Source organism: Hydractinia symbiolongicarpus, chromosome 1, assembly GCF_029227915.1.
Source record: "Hydractinia symbiolongicarpus strain clone_291-10 chromosome 1, HSymV2.1, whole genome shotgun sequence".
NCBI classification, from domain to species: domain Eukaryota; kingdom Metazoa; phylum Cnidaria; class Hydrozoa; order Anthoathecata; family Hydractiniidae; genus Hydractinia; species Hydractinia symbiolongicarpus.
Window position 1 is genome coordinate 26,428,315 of NC_079875.1, and position 17,462 is coordinate 26,445,776.

At 33.6% G+C, this 17,462-nt stretch overlaps 2 protein-coding genes across 2 annotated transcripts; both read left to right on the top strand.

Annotated features, from left to right (window-relative positions):
• Nucleotides 1-8,014: 8,014 nt before the first annotated feature.
• On the top strand, nucleotides 8,015-8,578 carry LOC130623022 (ATP-dependent DNA helicase RecQ-like). The gene is given in 1 exon segment (XM_057438557.1): nucleotides 8,015-8,578. A coding segment is annotated over 1 exon segment (519 nt). The 5' UTR covers nucleotides 8,015-8,059.
• A 100-nt stretch (nucleotides 8,579-8,678) lies between these two features.
• Nucleotides 8,679-9,467, top strand: LOC130623118 (uncharacterized). Its single transcript, XM_057438641.1, has 2 exons — nucleotides 8,679-8,716; nucleotides 9,014-9,467. The coding sequence occupies exons 1-2, from the start codon at nucleotides 8,679-8,681 to the stop codon at nucleotides 9,465-9,467; spliced, it is 492 nt and encodes a 163-aa protein (XP_057294624.1).
• The last annotated feature ends 7,995 nt before the right edge of the window (nucleotides 9,468-17,462 follow it).

Genomic DNA, 17,462 nt, shown 5'->3' on the forward strand with positions numbered 1-17,462 from the left:
TAGACAACGAAAATAAATAAAAATTTCAGGGTGTCAAAAATTTTTATGTCGGCATATAAATAAAGACTAAGTCTTTATCGTAGTTATGACCAACCACAATATTTCTTTCATGTTTGAGTCTCTTTTCTACAACGCGATGATGAGATGGCGCCAAATATTCATTAAACAACAAATTGAACGTGCAAAATGGAGGCCTCATATTTATATTTCTAGATTTTTTTCACTCACAAATTTGTTCAGTAAGTGCAGTAGTAAAAAAAATAAAAATATATACGTCACTAGCCAGGAGAAACAGCAAAAATTTTCTTACCACCGGAATATTTTAGGTGGGAAAAAATACAAACAATTTTTCTGCAGTCAGAATTACAACCGCGCTTTTTGATTGGTTATTTCTATTGTTCTTTACTCACGTGGTCAATATCAGGAAATCCTTTGTTTGGAGCGTGCATGGCTATACTCACCCGAACAAATATAATTAATTCTTGCATTATTAAGAGGGTAAGATGTGACCACGTCGACTTTGTGTTAATTGGTTGATTATAATTCAAGGTTTGCTATGAGGTGGATTCGATTTTTAGGGCTTTACCTTGACATGTGTTTGCGTCTAATCTTTCGTTTGATAGAAAGTGAATTTGATATGCTCAAAGAATGCTTAGTTAACTCGGCTAGTTCGTCACATGTTGTCATTTTTGCTATTTTGATCTTTAACTTTCTCTTCTTTCATTATTTTATGCGTGTTGACCCGTGACCATCACTATAAAGAGAAATATATTTCATTGTATTTTAATTCAGTCACATATGGTAAATATGTAAAAAAAACTAAAAATAATTCACAAAGATATAAACAAAACTGGTATTTATAAGAGAGCTTGTTGATAAGACAATTTTAACCTGTATCTGTTATATAATGGCGAAAAAAATATCTATCTGTCAGACTGTTTTATATTGTGGGTCTAGTGTGTTGTCGTTCTGCAAAGTTTTAGGTGAAAATACTGTTTTTTTACGTGAAAATACAAATTTTTGTAAAGGCTGTTTTACATTACAGCAATATATTGCTTTAATATGAAACGGCCTCAACTCTACGAACAATATATATATCAAAACATTCTTAGTCTTTGTTTCCGGAATTTCTTTGTTATGATGGCTGTAACATTTAAATTGATTTATTAAAGAGCAGATCATGGCAGCCGGCGTGGTCTTCAAGATTAACACAGTAATCACGAACTTTTATTCAGCAGGTCGCAGTTCGCCTCTTTTCTAAGATACGAAGATGTATTTTACGCATGGCATTGTACAGACACACTTGGCGTCCAAAATTTCAATCAACTAGAATGTCTCTTTGTTATTCCATTTTCTTTATTTTTCTGCATTCTTTGATGGTCTTTCACGGTTACGTCTGTCTTCTCCTTCCACCTCGTTCCAGGTTTCACTGACCACACCAGAAAAACAAAATAAACAGAGAAAAATGAAATAAAACAGCACAAGGTTAAAGGCATCAAAAATACAAAATGGCACCGCTGTTCATTTTGCTACTCCAAATAAAATCGCTGTTTTATTTTTGCGTTTCCTCCGACTCGAATTTGACAACCGCCTCCTTTGCTATAATTAAACCCTACGTTGCTGCAAATAGTTATTTACAAACAACTCTTCTGACATATTTATAAACCAAAAATTATTGTTGGCTTTAATTATTATTAACTGCACTGCTTTTTTCTAAAATTAAAATTGTCTAAGAAACTTGCTAGATACTGGAATGAATAACAAGACTGTGGAATAAAGTAATGCAGAACTAATCTTTGCCAATTTGTCTCGTAAAGTATTCGCTCAATTAATATAGCTGTATAGTTTAAGTTACAAGATTATTATTTATTTATTATGTAATAATTATTTTTTATTTTATTTTTTTAATTTATTCAAGGTCGCCCGACTTAAATTGCAGCGCAAAGCAATGCTTCAATTTTCAAAGCAGGGTGCTGACTTGCCGTAATGAGACAAAAAAAATCATAATTATCATCGAGAACGATGGTACACGCATATATGCACAGGCAAGAAATATAAACGACAGACCGTGGTCTGTTCTCACCTGTCAACTAATCTACATAATATGCCTTCTCGGCAAGTCAGCATCCTTGTATTGTACTCCTCTATGCATTATAGAGTTTGGTATATAAGCAATAAAGTTATCGTTATTGTTATTGTTCATGTAAAACATGTACATATTAGCTAGCTAGATAACTACGATTTTTAAAACTGCATGAAAATAACAACAAATTACATGACCCCCCCCCCCCTTATACAGCTTGGTTGCTATATAGCTAGCTAGCTTTTTTTGTTAAATATTAAGCGAAAATCTAGCTAGTTAACTATAGCAACAAATCTTACTGAGAATCTTTTTCAAGTTCCCATTACCTTCAGCCTTTTTGTGTCCGTTTGATTAAGAATTTATGCGTGCTTTGAGAAAAATTGGATTTAATACGCGCAAACTTTGTTCCCAGACATTCTACCTTTCCAAAAATTCGGCAGAAGAGTACGCGCTGGGTTAAATGCGGTCCAATAAATGAATAAAAATGATAGCCTTCGCAACGAATGTTTTCAAAAGTTCGGCAAATTACTATTTTTAGATATACACTTCCCTCTCAAACCTTCTTGATAGGAGACGCGGGGGAGTTCGGTGGACAACCGAAATAAAATTAGATTTATTGTGTTTTAGGTAAAAATCTTTTTCTGGTTGTGAATTCCTTAAACATTGCGTAAAATTTGCGTAAAACAACGTTGTTACAAGGATTATTTATCGTTGGGTTAACACGCCCAAAACAATAACGCACTCCTGTCCCCAGGGTTTTTTGCGGAGCAAAGCGGCAGCGAACAGAGCGTAGCGAAGTCGATTTCCTCGTTAATTAGCCAAATATAAGGAACCGTGAAGGGTGTATAGGTTTTCCACACAAAAATAATGTCACTTTGCTAGTCTGAATTTTTTTTTTTTTAACTGGAGGAGCACTTAATGGAGCTACAACTATGCTACAGATCGGTGAAAAAATCTTTAATTCACTATTCCCCAAAAACATTTTAAGAAGCTGTTCTTAATCTATTTTTGAAATAAACACAGAGAACAATATAAAGTATTTAATGCATACCTGACTGCATTAGCAACACAAATTTTGTATTTCATTTTTAAGTCAGGAATACTGTTTGGTTGATAATGGCTGAGAACAGTTAAATACTTGACAGTCACGCTGTCATCCTTTATTCTTTTGAAAATAAGCAAATTATCTTTCAAATAATCAGATGAATCAACTTTTTTTGACAATTGATTTAGAATTTAACATATCATTGAGAAAAAATTAAATAACATTGCATCTCTTCCAGTACATAAACCTGAAATTTAACAATGACAACCCAGTAAACACGAGACGTCTTAAACACGTCTTTAAAACGTCTTTGAAAGACCAGATGAGACGTCTCTAAGACGTCTCTGACCCGTCTAAAAGCCTAACACCTAAAGACGTCTTTAAGAAACGTAAAAAAGGCGTCTTTTTGCGACGTGTTAAAGACGTTTTAAAGACGTTTTTGAGACGTTCCTGTAAGTACCAAAACGTCTTAAAGACGTCTTTATTTAGTCTCTTTCAAACGTTATACTGCCCAGGCAGTCCTGCTTCAAATAATTTTAACCTATGCGTATTAGGATTTTAGTAATTTTAATTCTGATGAAGGTGTCACAAACCAAAACAAAAAAAGGTTAAGAAAACGATGATGAAGTATTTAATAGAAATTTGATATTTATATCATTTATATAAATAAACAGTTTAATATAAATAAAATAATATCACATACAAGCTTTTATATAAGCAACAACAACGAAAACAGATGAATGTTCAATGAGCAACAGATAAGCAACAATCAAGCATTTGAAGCTGTTTTGCTTATAAAAAAGCGTGCATGTATAACACAAAATATACAGTGTAATACTACAAAATTAAAATTGTTCACCATGAACAATAACAGTTAGTATCTTTGAAGGTTGTCTTGAACAACAGCGTCAATTTATTTTCGCCAATCACTAACACTTCGGTCTGAGCTCTGCTTGTAAAATATATCTGTCATATTGTGCACGTTGGATGATGTTTTTATTCTTTGAAGATATATTCCAAACAACCCTTTAATAAAATGCATTTCAGTCATTACGCCAATATATAAAGTAGCTACTGTTTTTTTTTTTCAAGAACAAACTTTATAGGTCTAAAACCTTAGAACATGTGTAACGTACACTTGAAGTGTGAAAACTAAGCATTTAAAGTATTATTTTCCCAAGTATTGATGAAAGCTCCCCTTGATTTCAAACTGGTTTAAAATAAGTCGTAAGCATAATTTTCCGCGTGAAGACCAAAAATCGCAAATGTTCCTGCCCGAGAAAGTACAAAAAATATCTAAGATACTTACTTTGAATCAGCAAAATATTTTCTTCATTGTCCATTCATATCTCGGGTAAAAACAGCCTTTTGCTTTGCTATTTACTTGTTGTTTTATGGAGCACATTATTCCTTTAACTTCAAAAGTAAACGTCAAATGCAACATTTGTTGAAATGGAACGATGTTCTTTACAAGTTTATTCTATGCGGTCATTCGAACGCTGTTTTCATTGTAAAATGTATCCTTTTTTAGACAAATTTAATTCGAATTTTAGGCTACCTCTGTATAAGAAATATTCTGAAATATCAAAAACGTTTATTTGTACGCCAATTATTGCGAATGGGCAAAGAAATAACGTAGTTATTTGTTTCTTGTGAAATTATCTTTAAAACGAAAAGAAATGATGACATTCATTTCTAACGAGATTTTACTTGTCTTACAGAGACCAAATAAAGAAGTCTTTGAGACGTTTATTTTCAACGAGATTTTACTGGTCTTACAGAGTCCAAATGAAGACGTCTTTGAGACGTTTCTTTCGAACGAGATTTTACTGGTCTTACAGAGACAAAATGAAGACGTCTTTAAGACGTTTATTTTCAACGAGATTTTACTGGTCTTACAGAGACAAAATGAAGACGTCTTTAAGACGTTTATTTTCAACGAGATTTTACTGGTCTTACAGAGACCAAATAAAGACGTCTTTGAGACGTTTCTTTCGAACGAGATTTTACTGGTCTTACAGAGACAAAATGAAGACGTCTTTAAGACGTTTCTTTCGAACAAGATTTTACTGGTGTTACAGAGACCAAATAAAGACGTTTTTGAGACGTTTCTTTCGAACGAGATTTTACTGGTCTTACAGAGACAAAATGAAGACGTCTTTAAGACGTTTCTTTCGAACAAGATTTTACTGGTGTTACAGAGGCCAAATAAAGACGTCTTTGAGACGTTTCTTTAGAACGAGATTTGACTTGGCTTATAGAGACGTCTTTAAGACGTCTTTTTCTGGTCGAGAGACGTCCGAACGAGCTAGAGACGAGAAAAGACGTCTTTAAGACGTCTTTGTGTTTACTGGGTGTTGACCCTAAAGTACAATTATCTTGTATTAATACTAAAATCACAAATATATGACACTCATCACTTTGAAATGCCTCATTTATCAATTTTACGTCTAAAATATATAGAACCTGAGACGAGGTTGTTGACCCTAAATGACAATTATCCTTTATTCATACGAAAAATCACAAATGTTTGAGACTAGTCTCATTGAAATGCCTAGTTTATCATTTTTACGACTAAAATATGTAGATCCTGATACAAGGTTCTCGTCCCTAAATAACAATTATCTTGTATCAATACGAAAAATCGCAAACACATAAAACTCGTCTGTTTTAAATGACTGGTTTATCAATTTAACGGCTAAAGTATATTGAAACTGAGGCGATTTTATTGAAGCTAAATGACAATTATCCTGTATCAATACAAAAATCACAAATATATGAGACTAGTGTCATTGAGATGCCTCGTTTATCAATTTTACGGCTAAAATATAGGGAAACTGAGACGACTTTGTTGACCCTAAATGACACTTATCCGGTATCAATACGAATAATCGCAAATACATGACACTTGTCTCTTTTAAATGCCTCGTTTATCAATTTTACGGCTATAATATATAGGTCCTGAGACGAGGTTGTCGTCCCTGAATGACAATTATCTTGCAACAATACGAAAAATTGCAAATATATAACACTTGTCTCTTTTAAATGCCTGGTTCATCATTTTTACGACTAAAATATGTAGATCCTGAGACGAGGTTGTCGTCCCTAAAGTACAATTATCTTGTATTAATACGAAAACTTGCAAATATATAACACTCGTCTCTTTCAAATGCCTCGTTTCATCAATTTTACGGCTAAAGTATATGGAAACTGAGGCGATTTTGTTGACCCTAAATTACAATTATCCTGTATCAATACAAAAATCACAAATATATGAGACTCGCGTCAATGAGGGGCCTCGTTTATCAACTTTACGGCCAAAATATGGGGAAACTGAGACGATTTTGTTGACCCTAAATGACACTTATCCTGTGTCAATACGAACAATCGCAAATACATGACACTTTGAAATGCCTCGCTAAAATATAGAGAACCTGAGACGAGGTTGTTGACCCTAAACGACAATTATCCTTTATAAATACGAAAAATCACAAATATATGAGACTAGTGTCATTGAAATGCCTCCTTTATCAATTTTACGGCTAAAATATGTAGAACCTGAGACGAGATTGTTGACCCTAAGTGACAATTATCTTAATATCAATTCGAAAAGTCGCAAATATGTAACACTCGTCTGATGTAGATGCCTCGTTTCATCAATTTTACGGCCAAAATATATGAAAACTGAGACGATTTTGTTGACCCTAAATGACACTTATCCTGTATCAGTACGAATAATCGCAAATACATGACACGCGTCTCTTTTAAAAGCCTCGTTTATCAATTTTACGGCTAAAATATATAGAACCTGAGACGTGGTTGTTGACCGTAAGTGACAATTATCTTGTACCAAAACAAAAAATTGCAAGTATATAACACTCGTCTCTTTCAAATGCCTCGTTTATCAATTTTACGGCTAGAATATATAGAACCTGTAACGAGGTTGTTGACCCTAAATTACAATTATCCTGTATCAATAGGAAAAATCGTAAATATATGAGACACTCGTCAATTTTATATGCATCGTTTAATCAATTTCACGGCTAAAATATAGAGACCCTGAGACGAGGTTGTTGACCCTAAATGATAATTATCTTGTATCAATACGAAAAATTGCAAATATATAACACTCGTCTCTTTCAAATGCATCGTTTAATCAATTTTACGACTAAAATATAGAGAACCTGAGACGAGGTTGTCGACCCTAAACGACAATTATCCTTTATCAATACGAAAAATCACAAATATATGAGACTAGTGTCATTGAAATGCCTCCCTTATCAATTTTACGGCTGAAATATGTAGAACCAGAGACGAGGTTGTTGACCCTAAATGACAATTATCTTAATATCAATTCGAAAAGTCGCAAATATGTAACACTCGTCTGATGTAGATGCCTCGTTTCATCAATTTTACGGCCAAAATATATGGAAACTGAGACGATTTTGTTGACCCTAAATGACACTTATCCTGTATCAGTACGAATAATCGCAAATACATGACACTCGTCTCTTTTAAAAGCCTCGTTTATCAATTTTACGGCTAAAATATATAGAACATGAGACGTGGTTGTTGACCGTAAGTGACAATTATCTTGTACCAAAACAAAAAATTGCAAGTATATAACACTCGTCTCTTTCAAATGCCTCGTTTATCAATTTTACGGCTAGAATATATAGAACCTGAGACGAGGTTGTTGACCCTAAATTACAATTATCCTCATCCTCGTCCCCAGGGTCTTGTGGCCCCTGAGCCGTTATTTCAGAGTGGCCAACAATGACCCTGGAACAGGCTGGTCATGTGATACAAAAATGCCCAGATATACTGGGCATTTTTGAAATTCCAGAGATATAATGAGATGCAAATTTGACGGTCGTCTCAAGCTTTAACAGAGACGCATTAATACAAGCGAGATAGGAGATAGCCAAAAGATGGATGTGTTGAAACGTTTGGATTTTGTATTTAATTTGCACGAAGGTTTTCCTTCTCACTGCCTTAAGCCTAAACAAGTTCAATGTTTTGAAGCTCTTTTAAAGGGCAGGGATGTTGTAGCTGTCCTTCCTACGGGTTATGGAAAGTCGTTAATTTTTTAACTTCTTCCTGACGTTATACCACAAAAAAGTACAAGGAATATCGTTATTGTGGTGTGTCCTTTATCTTCAATTATAGAAGACCAAGTGCAGTTTTTAAACAGTATTGGTATTTCAGCAATGTCACTTCATTGCAATAATAGTTTCACAAGCTCTTATGAAAGTTTGTTTGCCGAAATGAAAACTCATGAAGAAATCAATATATCAAAAAAGGTGCAAGAAGGGGATATAAATCTACTCTTCGCTCATCCAGAGGCAATACTTTCCGAGCAAGGCAGAAATTTATTAAAGTCAACTGTGTATCAAGATAATGTTGTTGGAATTGTTATTGACGAGACCCATTGTGTAGAATTTTGGTAAGTATATATATACTGTTTTTTTCTTCTGATATATATATTTAAGAACAAGTTAGCTACATCTTAGAAACATTTTTGACTAAGTTAAAGTAATTTACAATGTTATGACTAGCTATGTGTACTGTATTGTGGAAAACCTAAAGTAGATAAGCTACCTGCAACTCTGCAGTTCGGGTGCAAGTCCTGATTGGGTTTTTGTACAATAGCTGGTCATGTCATTAAATTACCTTGAATAGCTAGCTATACATATGGAGTCAAAAAAAAACTATTCATTTCATTTTGATTTTACGTTTCGATTATTTCTTTGTCAGGTTGACAAAGAAAATAATTAATAAAAAATATATAACAAAATAAATTAATAAGATGCTGCTCTAAAAAGGACTATGTACTTTTATATAAAAAAAAATTAACCAATAAAATATCTAAATATACATTTCAGGGGGGAAGAATTTAGAAAAGATTTTAAAGAACTTTCCACAGTGCGCACTTATTTTCCAAAAGCATCTATGTTAGCCCTTACTGCAACTGCCTCACCTCATCATATAACAAGTTTAGTGAAGTCATTGAATATGTCAACAGCAAAAGTTATCAGAGTAAATCCCAACCGCAAAAACATATTTCTTGACAAAAAGATCCGCAAAAGTAATGCTTCTGGATTCGAAAGCTATGAGAATATATTGTTACCTATAGCAAATTCATTAAATTCAGTAAGAGAACAATTTCCAATGACAATCATTTATATGAAATTAAAATATTGTGGTCTTGCCTTTAATCTATTTGAAAGAATTTTAAGCACATTTCAATACGTGGGATTTGAAAAAACACCATCTAGTCGTTTGTTTTGTCAATACCATGCACCGCAGACAAAAGCTTTGAGAAACAAATTATCATAAAGGAAATTTCTAAGAAGAACTCACGGATCAGAGTTATCTTTGCTACCACTGCGCTCGGAATGGGTGTTAATATTCCACATGTAGAAAATGTTTACCACATTACCCCACCCAGCAATCTTGAAGCTTATGTTCAAGAAATAGGACGAGCTGGCAAAAATGAGCAACCTGCAACAGCTATTTTGTTTTACAATAATTCCGATGTTTCAACAAATAAAACAAATGTGGATAAAAATATGAAATTGTACTGCCAGACATCAACTTGCCTAAGGGAGCATATTCAAAAACATTTTGGTTTCAAGCACGAACTTCAAGAAAAATGTTGTTCAATCTGTGAAAAAGTGGAATTGGTAGAAAAACCAACCACTGTAAGAACTCGTTTAACAGCAAAATTAAGAAATGAATTAAATAAGGAACTATGTATGGCCCTATCCAACATTAGTGAAGAAAATTCGATATTTTTGTTTGGGACTCCCAAAGAGCTTGCCGCTGACATTTGTTACACAAGCTCACAATCAAACACAGGTGCCCCTGATTTATCCATGTTAGATGAGAACATTGCTAAAGAAGTTCAAAATATTTTGTCAAAGTATTTTTGAAAAAATACATATACACTTTGTTTCAAAAAAAATACCAAAAGTCTCCCTACAGAGGTCAGTAAAGTATTATATTGTTTAAAGAAGAGTATGACCAGCCTTTTATATCTATGCTTTATGAAAAGAGTGTATATATTTTTTTTCTTGATTTTCTTAATTTCACGCAACAAACTGTCCAAAAATTTGAAATAAAAACATATATATAGAGAGTAAAAGTTTAGTAAAATATATAAAGTAGAAAAAGACCCATCCAAAACCATCACAAATAACTTATATACTTCTAATTTTCTGGTAGTTCACTTAGATGTTTTTTAATCTATTTTTGATGTTCCATGACGTTGATATATCGAAGTGGAGATCGTCTTATATTCGGAAAACTAGAATGGTGGCGCAATGGTGCATGGTCAAAAGGCTTAATTGTCAGCAGATCAGCAATCATTTCCTTTTCGTCTTGACTTGAATCACGGGTTTGATGTTGTACTGACAGAGGATGGATCCCTGATGTGTTGTCATAATTTTCTGAAATTTCCCTGATACCACTTACAGCTTTACATACCTTGCTAATAGATTGAACAGTTTTATTAGGGCCCATTCTTTGAACAATGCTCTTGCTTAACTTGTTGCAAATTTCCTGAGCAAGATCTTCTTCCATATTATTTCCAGGACCACCTCTCCAATTAACAAAAAAGCCATGTTTAAACTGTTCTGATAAACGTGGTGTCAACATACATTCAATTTGTGCAATGCTAACGAACATTTCAATAGAATACTTACTAAAACCTCCTAGTGATCTGAATACAGTTAACAAAAGCTTTTGATTAATAAGGTTACGTTTACCATCACCCTCTTTGGCTGTATCCTTCATTTGCGAAATTAAAATAGTAAGAAAAATCGAACATAACCCATAGTTCTTGACATAATCATCCCCTCCTGTGACATTTGGATTTTTTTGGAACAAAAAATTTTGAACAAATGTACCTAACACATCATCAAAATACCTTCTTTGCTTTTCTTTGTCATGTGTAATGTTGATTGGAAACGAATAATTTGATGGTCTGTCTTCTAGAGAGCTCATACCCAGAAATTTCATTAATGCGACGATTATGTAGGCACGACCCGTACTTAAAAATAATTGTTCACTACCTTCATATGAATCTAATACTTTAGACGGTTTCGCATCCTTTCGGTTATACTTTTCCCTGAAATATTTAAGAGTTCCAATTTCTTTGACTGATTCAGGTGCATAAAGCAGGGAATAACTGTACTGCAATAGTGACGCTTTGCAATGCCACATCACAGGTTTAAATGGAGCACAGTGTTCCAAACGGTCAGATGGTGTGTATATATCTTTGTTGGTGTATTAACAACTTCAGCCATTACAATGTGAAGATGACATTGACAAAAGTACTCCAAAACTGACTTGAAACATTTGCACTGTTATCACTACTAACTTAGCAATATGTAGCTAGCTAAACTAAAACAAAAAAACAATATAGTTACTATATTCCTTTGTACACTCAACATAAAGTAGTTTAAACATAGTAGGCTGTTTCACATACAGAAGGAAAAAAAAGGCTGGTGTCTTATGTTACATATATTAATAATAACTAGCTATATATATAAATAATATCACAATCCCTAATCTTTTCTAATGTTGAGTCAATTTTTTAAAGCTGGAGACCAACAGCCCAGCTGCCATGTTTGTTGTTACTGCCGCGAAAGACAACTATGCATAAATTATATTTTGGGTATAATTATCATAAATTATAAGCAATCATGTGACCAGCCTGTTCCAGGGCCTTTTCGCCGCTATCAGCTTTATCAACAAGGCAAAATGCCCTGGGAACGAGGTTAGAAACATCAATTTAGAGATGGTTTTTAGTTAACCTTTTTTAACTTAATCACGTTTTCACAACATCAGTGACAAAAAAGTTTTTAGTGGAGTATACGAGTTCAACACTTTCAGATATGTCAGCAACTTAATTTGCATTACTTCAACATCCTTTAGATCGGTTTCGAGAAGATCAGCTAGTTTAACCTTTAGCAAACGCTCCATTTTCAGGTTTTACCCCACCAGCGCGCTCCATTTTTAACTAAAATTAACGGTTTACTTGACCGGTTATAGCTTTTGGACTGCTTGTATTCAGAAAAAACAAACAAATGCATTTTGAAAAGCCTATAAGCTTAGGTATCTAAAAGTGAAAATTTTAATTACATAGCATAAACTCTACAAGAAATATGAGAACTGGAAATTCATGAAAAAAATCTGCGAAAGTTTCTGCAAAATTTTTATATTTTCACATTCTCTAACATAATTGTAAAGATAGTGCAAAAAATCAGAACAATCTTGCAATTTGAAGCACAACTGACATTTGAAAATATCGAATATTCATAGAAAATTTTGATAAAAAGTTTTTGCGCAATTTACTTTTACACTTAGTGTAAATCTCAAAAAAACGAGTCATAACATCTTAGTTTTATTTTCAAATTTGGTTTTTGTTCTCACAACTATAATCTTTTATTGTATAATAAGCTTCAAAACACACCGCTTATGGTTTTGTTATATTTTTGATAACGTCTCGCTTCATAACAGGATCACCAGTTATTCGGTTCTTTTTGCCACTATTAGCGAATTATCCAGTAGATATTGCAGACAGCATACTAACAATGTTGTAGTTTTGTCTTAGTAATGCCATTCCACCTCATTAACATAAGATCGTCATGCATTCTGATTTTGACACCCCCTTTCGCAGGTTTCCAAGACTAGACGTTTTTCGGTACGCCTTCTTTGCGAGGAGTCTTATGATGATCTAAAACCAATACTAACTCTGCTGATAAAACCACCTTAGATGGGGACTTCAATGAGTCAAAGGTTGCCAGTAAGTTACGTCCTTTATCTTGCGGGAACGTGATATCAAAACAATCTTTGTACTTTGTTGTCTGCACCTGCATAAATAATAAAGCGAGACAAATACCCACTACTGCTCCCACACATCATGAACAGTTTGACACCATGACATTCTCTTTTGGATTGTATGTATATCGGTCTTTCAACAAATCTGTGATATAAGTGAAATAGATTTTTTATAAATTAGGCGTGGCATGTTTGTAGGAGGCGCAAAGTTGTACCGCAAAAAAATCAAAGTATGTCAACAAATTTCTTACAGCTCTTATTACAAAGAATAACTAGTGAAAATTTCATACTAAAAGCTTTAATGGCCGACTCTATTTTCGGTGTGGGCGAAATTTGGTACTCTATGAAGGTTTGACTGTGAGCTAAAACTTCACAGTCCATGATATCTTGACTTTAAATTTTAGCCCCCAGTCAAACCTTTGTAGAACACGCTACCGTAATGCTTTGAATAAACGCCCGGGCCTTTTATTACATATTTTTGACATCTTGGAGGGGCTTCTATTCGAGGGGGGCGTTTATTCGAAGCATTACGGTATGTGGTCCACACTGAAATTTCTTTTTCAGTGTATTCGACAATCTTTTTTTAAAAAAAAGAAAGAATATTGATATAGCCTGGTTTCCATATTTATGCAAAAAGCTTTCAAGGTCACTTGTTCATAAATTTATAACTATATAACTTTATGTAAAACAACATTGCTATAGAATATGTACAATATAAAATATGTAGACTTTAAATTCCAATCAGTTTTATGTGACTCGACTTCAGCTTTGTTGCAAATTCCACATGTTTATCTTGTCTCACTCTTGACAGAATCACGTACCCCAGCGCTGGCCCTATGTCTTGCCGATCAATGGCCCAAGTGATGTGATTCATAGTTTGCCCTGTGTCAAACAGAATAACATATACCATCTAGCTTTTCCCTCATCGTTATGCATATTATTATGGAACATACCTTGACACTTCAACACCGTTTGTGCTTATGCTAGTAGCAACGGGTAGTAGGTACCTAAAACTATAAAATTTTGGAATAAATCTTTTACACTTTTTTTGGTGTTGAAGTACTTCACGTAATTCCAAAGGCACATATGCTCCGTATTTTGGGAACGTATTAAATACTTCAGTATAGTTTCATTTCTTACTGTGTTTTCGGCAATAGGAACAATGAACTTCTTTGTTCTGCTACTCGCCCATGCAACCTTAAATCAACCTCGTTCCCAGGGCTATTTTTCGCTTTTTTGATATCCTAGACGGCGCGAAGAAATGACCCTGGGCCAGGCTGGTTAAAATCAGCACGATTCGTGTTGATTTTTAATTTATGCAAAACTTGGTCATTTTGTTAAGAATTGCATGCGAACCGCTGAGAACACCGTATTGCTATAATTTATGCAAAACAATCTTGGATCGAAATCAAGGATAGAGTTTTATTTTTAATCGGAAAGAAGTTAGCTAAAGTGTTTTGAGTTTTTGCTTCAAGAAAACATGATTGCAGTGTTGCCTTCGCTTTTTTTTAGCTACGAACAAATTTTAAATATATATTTATTTTAAAGTTTTCAGCCATCTATGCTAGCTAGCTAGGAAAGGTCCAAGACGTACTTTTGTAGCTACAAAGGTTGTGCAAACCAAGGTAGCCTCTTCAGTTCCTGTTGGTACTGCTATCAACAAAGGTCCTGCGAAGGAAGTCCTAGCACATTTAAAGCCATTTGAGCTACAAAAATTGTGCAAGCACAGCAATCACTCAACTAGACAACCGCCTAACAAGTGTTAACTCAATATCTTTCTTTTTCATCCTTCTTTTTTATCATATTGCAGTTTCGGTTTTCACGAAACGGGTCCTTGGAAACTCATTGACAACTAAATGGCCACTATGGTCAAACCAATTAACTTTTTTCAATAAATTTTATGTTTGTTGCTTTACTAAGAGATTAAAGTCATAAAACATAGGATGTTGCATTTCATGCAGTCAGAGAAAATGTTATTTAATCTGTAAAATCGATTGTTATTTAATCTGTAACCGATTTAATTAAGCGTATAACTATTTAGTTAATTAAATGTTCTGAAATTCCTAATTCAGTTTCTTAATCATTTTCAACCAAATCAACAGCATATGATTTTATTTTTTTGTTTATGTGTTCTGCACCGAAAGAATATTAGCTAGAGTGTAAAAGAAGGTCCGTTCGGGAGAAATAGGATTAGTTATGTATACCTGTATATACCTTGTGTTGTATTTAAGCTAGTTAGATAGCTGCTAAGCATGTCTTCAAGGAAACCTTCATTGTGTTTTTTACTACACCCTGTGCACAAAAGCTAGAGCTAGCTTTAGAGTCTAGTAGCTATACCTCCTCAACTGCACTGCAAAAAAAACAGAAGCTTACCTTAACAGCCTCTGAGTACAACTAAAAGCTATTTAATTTTGTTTACACGTTAAGCTATACCAACAATGCCAAATATTTTATTTTTCACAAAAATAAATTCAGTCCAGAAGAACAAACATTCCAGCGTCCCTTTCGCACATAAACTTAGCCGCTATTATTGTTTTTTTGTTATTATTCAATACTCCTTTTTATAAATTATTGCGCAATATTCAGCCTCATCATGAAAAAGAGGCAGCCGTTGCTCCAAATCTTTTATATTTTATTATCTCTTACGATACGGGGACATTGAAAAATCACGCGCAACGAATAATGGAGAATTAATTATCTCAATAATAATTTCCCGTAATTTTCCGTATTTTGTGATGACTATTTGATTACCTCCATAATTGTATGCACGTATTTTATGATAAGCATTGCTAATTACCATTTTACGAATTTTTTTCAAGAGAGAAGACGTACTATCAAACTTTATTACTTTTAAAACTTAAAACTTCAATAATACTGCTATTTTAATAGCAACAACTCTCTACACAGACTCAGTAGTTTGTGTAAAAACTCAAGAACAGTTTATTATAATGGAAAACAATGACGGAGACCATGAAATGATAGTAGAAGACTTCAACGAACTATTTGAAGAAAAGTCAGTAGGTAAACACGTTAATATTAAAATTTTAATGGTATACGAGAAAGGGGAGATTCACCAAACTGTGCACACTGATATTATATATTTTGTCAGCAGATAGGTGATTAATATACATCAAATTTTGTACAAAATTTAAAAACTACCACAGCACACCATAATATATATAATAGTTTATCCTCTGCTTAGTTTTCTCTTGATTTTATTTAGCTCACGAAAGTATCATATTAACAGAAGATGACATTAGTGACCCACATATTCATATAGATTTTGAAAAACTTTCAAATTACAAAGTCGAACATTTAAAAAGATGGCTGGTATTCCGAGGAGACACACTTCAAGGTATTACAACTTTGAAAGAAGCTCAAGTTCGTGTTATGAGCTATTTTGAAAATAAAACTGAAGCCAAAATTGCAGATCCTACACCTGATAAAATCTGGCTACGTAAAAAAGCAGAAAAAATGGGAGTTATTTTGAAACCGCTGTGGAAAGAGGGAATGCTTCCATCAGTCCCTTTGAAACTCAAAGCTGATATGTCAAAACCAACTGATTTAACAGGTTGGTCGAAATCCTTGAAAGGAATGCCAAATTTTACAGTTAAATATATTCAAAATTATCATGAACATGCCAATGAACATTTTGTAAAAATTCAACAATAATAAAGAAACATTTTATACGTGGCGAACAATTCCTCAAAGAGAATTTTTTGATACTGATACAATATATGTTAAAGAAGATGAAACAATATTTTATTTGAAGGGTGTAGCTGCAGCTAGTTTGAAAAAAGCAAATAGATGGGTTTTTTTAGCCATAGAGAAAAAAACCTCCAATATTGAGTTTGCGAACTGTCAGTGTCCAGCTGGACGTTGTGGGACATGTTCTCATGCATATGCTATGATGAAACTTTTAGCAAAGTGGGTAGTAGATGGCCTATCTATGGTACCGGCAACTAAAGCATGTACTTCAAAGCCATGCGTGTGGAATGTTCCGCAGTCCAGAGGTAGAATAGAAAAGGTTCCTATCATGGAAATGATGATCAAGTCTCCTCCATCGAAAAAAACTAAAAAAACTGACAATGTTCAAGACAAAAAGGGTATTGTTTCATCTCTTTACGAACCTCGAATAGTTAAAAACACTTTAAAAGATGATATCAATTTTCTCATAAGACATATGGAACATAAAACACCAACAAATATATGTGCAACCAAATTACTTAATCCCAATCCAGTTCATCACAGACAGACACAATTTGGAACTTTACCATCAGGTTCGTACCTCTCATATCAGTGTTCAGTTATGCCACCTGATTTTACAGTATACTGTAGCATTGACAGATCAGATGGAAAAGAGTACCCATTGTATCAAAGATATCCACAATTTCCATTCCAATCATTGGAAAATGTTATAGACACTTTTACTAAGGATATTCATATTGTTGAAATAAAGAAAAACATTATTTTAGAAAATTTAAAATC